This window comes from Trichechus manatus, unplaced genomic scaffold, assembly GCF_000243295.1.
Source record: "Trichechus manatus latirostris isolate Lorelei unplaced genomic scaffold, TriManLat1.0 scaffold00111, whole genome shotgun sequence".
Taxonomy (NCBI): Eukaryota; Metazoa; Chordata; class Mammalia; order Sirenia; family Trichechidae; genus Trichechus; species Trichechus manatus.
Window position 1 is genome coordinate 6,660,643 of NW_004444047.1, and position 6,045 is coordinate 6,666,687.

Genomic DNA, 6,045 nt, shown 5'->3' on the forward strand with positions numbered 1-6,045 from the left:
GAAGAAGTACAGCCAGAATGCTCCTTAGAAGCAAGGATGGCAAGACTACGTCTCACATACTTTGAACATGTTATCAGGAAGGATCAGTCCCTGGAGAAGGACATCATGCTTGGTAAAGTAGAAGGTCAGCGAAAAAGAGGAAGACCCTCAGTGAGATGGATTGACACAGTGGCTGCAACCCAATGGGCTCAAATATAACAATGATTGTGAGGATGGCACAGGACCAGGCGGTGTTTTGTTCTGTTGTACATTGGGTCGCTATGAGTCAGAACCGACTCCACGGCACCTAACAACAACAACGAATCACCAGGTCTTTCTCCCACTAAGCTTCTGAGTGGGTTCCAACTGCCGACTTTTCAGTTAGCAGCTGAGCGCTGAACCATTTGCACCACTTTGGGAGAACATATAGGTAAATGAATGTGCTCAGTTACCAGCTTGGAACTTGTACAAGCTTACTGTCCTGAAGCAAAGAACAGATGGTGGGCGGGACACATGATGACTCTTCTTACATCTTTTAAGTCCGGTGTTTTTTCATCCAGGCACCTCTGTTTCTCATGCTGGTTCTGTTGCCTTCTGGCTAACAGAAGCTGCTTCCAGATTCATGCTCTAGAACGGCTGCTGGCCCTTGGGTTTGTGCTAAAGTGGCCCTGGGTGAGGGGGGTGGTGAGAGGTGGGAGGAGGCAGGACAAGGCATGTTGCAGATAGTTATGAAGAAAGTAGGAAGTATCTGTTCAGGGATTGTAATAGGCACCCTTTCTCAAATCTTAGTTTGTTTGCTTTTTAAATAACTCTTAACATAAACTTGTGACTAATTATAAATTCCGCTCGTCAGCTTTTCTCATTCTTCTGACTTTCGTATGTCTGCATTGTGTGTGGTCCTCTGCCTGGGGTCAGCATGTATCTTCCTGCCTCACAGGTGAGGACAAGTGTCCAGGAGAGGCTCCACCCACCAAGCCCCTCCAGCTCAAGTGGTAGAGGGAGGGGGTTACCCCAAAGCCAGAGCCCCTTACCATTGCCCTACCAACTCCTTAAAAGGAGACTGGCCATGTCCCTCACCTGCCACAACTGCCCAGGGCCCCAGGACCTGCAGCTGTCCTGCTGATCAGTGCTGACATGCCCCACGGTATCTGGAGAAGTCACGACGTGCTGTTCATTTGTATTGTGTGTGGTGTGCCAGTTCTAAATCTTGAAATGCAGTCTTTTAACAATAGCGACCCTGTACAACAGAAGGAAATACCGCCCGGTCCTGCGCCATCCTCACAGTTGTTGCTGTGTTGGAGCCCATTGCAGCCACTGTGTCAATCCATCTCATTGAGGTTCTTCCTGTCTTTTGCTGACCCCCTACTTTACCAAGCATGATGTTCTTGTCCAGGGACTGGTCCCTCCTAATAACACATCCAAAGTTCGTCAGACAAAGTCACACCATCCTAGAAGCATTTCTTAGATACAATCGATGTACCAAAATAATGTCTTGGAAGAAGTGCAACCAGAATGCTCCTTAGAAGCAAGGATGGCGAGACTACATCTCACATGCTTTGGACATGTTGTCAGGAGGGATCAGTCCCTGCAGAAGGACATCATATTTGGTAAAGTGGAAGGCCAGGGAAAAAGAGGAAGACCCTCAGTGAGATGGATTGACACAGTGGCTGCAGTAATGGACTCAAGCATAACAATTGTGAGGATGGTGCAGGATCAGGCAGTGTTTCATTCTGTTGTACATAGGGGCACTATTAGTTGGAACCGACTCAGTGGCACCTAACAGCAACGACAACATCATATGTACCAAAACTCATTGCTATTGGGTTGATTCCAACTCATAGCAACCCTATCAATGTAGGCCATCATTTTCTTTCTCTTTCAGACTGACTCCAGTATCCAGGCATTCTTTATGGGCATAGATGGCCTGTGCACCAAGTACTCAAAGGAAACCTCCCAGGTGAGTGGTGGGCACAGGCTGCTCTTCCTCAGGATGACTACATCTGCCTGTCTGGTCAGCTGAGGCTGTGGTTTGGGGATACGGGAAAACCAAACCTGTTGCTGTCGAGTCAGTCCCGACTCATAGTGACCCTATAGGACAGAGTAGAACTGCCCTAGGGTCTCCTCAGCTGTAATCTTTACAGAAGCAGACTGTGGAGCAGTTGGTGGGTTTGAACCGCCAGCCTTTTGGTTAGCACTGTTCCACCAGGGCTCGGTTTGGGGAAGCCCAGGGTAAATTATCTCAAAAGGGATCGTGTATTTTATATACCCTGGATGCAAGTCCCTTCTCAGATATTTGATCAGCAAATACATTCCCTCATTTCACTTTCTTCCTGGGAAACATTTGTAACATCAATTGAGAAAATTCTGGAAACCCAGGAGCCAAGAGGGGTGGGCACATGCGAAGCTGGTGTTTGTTATTCTTGGTCAGGAGTAGGCCTGTTTAACGAAGGCAGTTCCACCTCACACACAGTGGAGGAGCAGGGAGTGGGAGCCTTGTATGTTGGGGGCAGTTTTGCTTTCCCCAGGGGAGTCTTCTCCCTGTACTGCACCAGTGAGTCCCGGGGCGGGAGGAACGCACATGGTTGCTTTGTGTTTGTGTTTTGCTAGCAGATTCTTGAGGCAGCATGATAGATTTATAGGATGTTGACTTTTAGTACTAGTTCAGCCTAACCTCTCTGTTGTCTATGAGCTCTGTTGACCAGTGGTCTGGACAGAGGATGATAACATTAGGCTTAAACAATTACAGTCTGGTATTTCAAGAGGGTAAGCATCATTATCTGAAAATCTGACTTACATGAGTGGGTTTTTCCTCTTCTGAGTAAATCCTACACCACTATTTTCTAATTTATGTTGGTATTCCCAGCAGCCCAGTTCAAATTAGGATCTGCAACAGAAGCGGAATGGTGGGCTCATATAGATGAGGAGTCAAGGGATGGTGTCTGTTTCAGGCATAGCTGACTCTGGGAGTTCAGACCAGGGCCCCCAGGCTCGGAATTTCTCGGCTCTTCCAGAGTCTGCTTGACTTCCTTCTGTATGTCTCTTCTACCCCACCCCCCACCCCCACTCCCTGGACCATGTGTCAGTTTCAGGAATGTTCTCTGATCGGTGCTGTTTGGTCAGGAGTCCATTCCACGGGCAGCACACAGGATTGGTCCGTCGTGGGCCACGTGTCCCATCCCCATGGCGGGGGGTCGAGAGCATCACTAAACCAGCAGGGAGGGGAAGGGCTGCTGGGAGACAGGACTCAGGGCCTCCTGAGCTCTTTCTGTTGAACAGGTTAAACTGAACTTGTGCTTGCGTTTGGCGGTGCCCTGCTGGCATGTGACTAACCCATTCACTGAACAAAGGAGCACCTAGCGTCTGCTGTGGGCCGGGTGCTGGGAATGTGGCAGAGCCAGCAGCCCCTGCCCTAGTGGACCCCGCGGCTGGGGGGAGGAGACCAGTGTGTGTCGGGGAAATACCTGTGAAACGGAGCACGTCGTCGCTTGGTTCCCCGTGACAAAATGTTCTACGGTGGAGACCACGTGCTGGCGTCAGCAGCTGAAATGTGTTCTATTCTCAGATTTCAGAATTTCAAGAAAAACACAGGAAGAGATTGTTAGCCTTCTACAGAGAAAAGGTAAATCCAGTTAACTCATTGCCTCTGGAAGCTTTTGACTTGTGATTTAATGTCAGACTTGTTATCTAATGCTCCCCTCTTAATGGTGGTGGACTACCTGACATGAGGTCTGCTCTTCGCTGCTGTTCCAGTTACAGGGCAGGCTTCTGATCTGGGGGACCATCACCGTATCCCCTCCTGACCATCAGCCTGGTCTCAGTGGGCCATGTAGCCTCTAGGGGCCAACCTAGCTGGATGGTTTCTTTTTTCCTTACAATTTGGTACCTGGGGGCAGTTTCACCTTCGGAAATTCTGGGATTAGATCTTTGAAATGTTGACCCATCATTATCCTTCCAACTCATTAGATACCTTTCCTTAAACTGTAGTTGTAACGTATGTTCTGCTAATCATTATAAAAGGAAATTAGAAATACCTATTCATTTGCAGTATAGGATTCTCCTTACTTGATTTTTAGTCAGCTGAAGAAAAATAAAATTTTAGTGAAAACAAGAAATAGCCTGGCACTTCAGTCCCACGTTAACCCACATGATTTGGATTAGCGGACTCTCCATGGAGGGTGTGTAGACCGGGAGAGGAAGGACGCAGGTGGAGCTGGGGTAGGGGACACCGAAAGGTAGGCATGCAGCAGGAGGGGCACACGTAGACCCCCCCTCCAGACTCCAGGGTGACTGTCGGGCCACCCACTCTGGGGCCACCCTCCTCACTAGGCTGCTGGTGCACTGGAAGCAGCTCATATAAACTCCTCCATTCCACCACCTTTTATTTTTGTTTTTTTATTTATTTTTGGTTTTAAATTTGAAGGTTTGGAATAAGAAACATAAAGGGACTGACTTTGAAGACTCAGTATCCTGAGGTCCCTTTCTAGAGTCTGAATGTTCCCCCTTTACGTGGCCTCTGTCTTGACGCTCCTGCCACCTCTTTTCTGGGCCCAAGTAGAACCTGGGCGTCCATGAACAGTGTGGCCCTCAGGCCTGTGGCCACACGTGCTCAGTGCAAAAGAGCCTCCTGCCCCTGCCTTCTCCCTTGTCCCTCCTATATGTCCTGAGGCCGGTCCTGGGTTGGGAGTGCCGGGGGCGAAGGGAAAAGCGAGGGAGTGATCTACGGCAGAGAGGTCTGCCAGGAAGAGGCAGTCACTGCACTGCCTCTGCAAGTAGAAACCACGGTTAATCCAGCGTCCTCTTCCAAGTCCTGCTTCTCCCACTCCCTTGGGCCGGCCACAGGCCCCATCTTACTCCTTGCTCCACGGCAGCTACAAAGCGGCAGGCCTCGGATCCAAACCAAATGGAATTGCAAAGACTGCTTTTGAAAAGATTTTGGTGCGTTATACCATTTTTGTCTTCTTACATTTTGAGGACGAATACTCTGATAAAAACCTGGCCAGGGCTGAAGTTGATTTGGGCTTCTGCTCACACCTGTTAGTACCACCCTAGTCTGTGGGAGCGGCAGATCAAAATGTGTCTCCTGGGGATTGGGGTTGAGTTAGCTTTGCAGTGATGACTTTCAAAGGCCAAGGTCATAAATACTGAGTGAATCGGACTTCATGTGAATTTGCTGACAACTAGCTTGAGGGAACCTTCAGCATTCTGACTGATGGTTTGGAACATTCAAAGGGTCAACGTCGTCTTTAAACTGTCACTTGGCGTCGTCTGTCCTGATAACTAGACGTCGTTTGGTTATGTTTAGATCTCTCAGCTGGAAGAATCACTTCAGAAGGCAGTGCTGCAGATAGAACAGCTGCAAAGGTGAGGTCCTTCTCAGTGAGCCTCGGAGTGTGCAGTAGTCAGCATGAACGACTGCGTCTGTGGTCAGCCTTCTCCCGAACGAGCTAGAACCGCTCAATCCAAAAGAAGCCACACCACCTCCACAGGCAAGGAGGCCTGAGAGCAGTGGAGAAAGACCAGAGAAAGATGACCGCAGATGCAGCTGTAGTCACACGCCAAGTGAGCAAAGAGCACTTTCGTTTGCCAGCAACTTCTGCCCAAGTAAAAATACCGTGGGAAAACCGAAGGGAAGAAAGGGAGACGGGAAAAAACAGACGCGTGATTCCGCTGGTGGGTGGGCTCAACAGTGATTCCCGAGGCAACAGGAAGGGGCCTGGCTGGCATGCTGGCAGGAGAGAGCACGAGGCTGCTGCTGGGAGCAACCAGCCCTGCCCAGCGGACTCTGCAGCCTGTTCACCTCCCTCCTGCCAGGAAGTATAGAGGGTCTGTCTACACAGCATACTGTGTGTAAAAGCCCATAGTGAGTACATGGTGCATTTTAGAGAGACACACCAAAAGTGGCTGGAATTCACCAGAAATGGTGGCAGAAAGTATTGCACTTCAGCACCTGGAAAATCTAGCAATTGAAAGTTCTCCTTTTTTGTCCATTTTGGCTCATCAGTGCCTTCCCCGCTTTGCATCTGTGTGAATGCCCGTTTTTCCGCATGAGTGACCCTGAAATGTGGG

At 49.4% G+C, this 6,045-nt stretch overlaps 1 protein-coding gene across 1 annotated transcript in view; it reads left to right on the top strand.

The window, feature by feature from the left end:
* RNF212 (ring finger protein 212) overlaps positions 1-5,495 on the top strand; it is an 18,375-nt gene extending 12,880 nt beyond the window's left edge. The window contains exons 3-5 of the mRNA XM_023738011.1: positions 1,862-1,936; positions 3,542-3,598; positions 5,282-5,495. Coding sequence (XP_023593779.1) covers positions 1,862-1,936; positions 3,542-3,598; positions 5,282-5,344 — 195 coding nt within the window. The 3' untranslated portion in view covers positions 5,345-5,495. The remainder of the gene's footprint in view (positions 1-1,861; positions 1,937-3,541; positions 3,599-5,281) is intronic.
* The last annotated feature ends 550 nt before the right edge of the window (positions 5,496-6,045 follow it).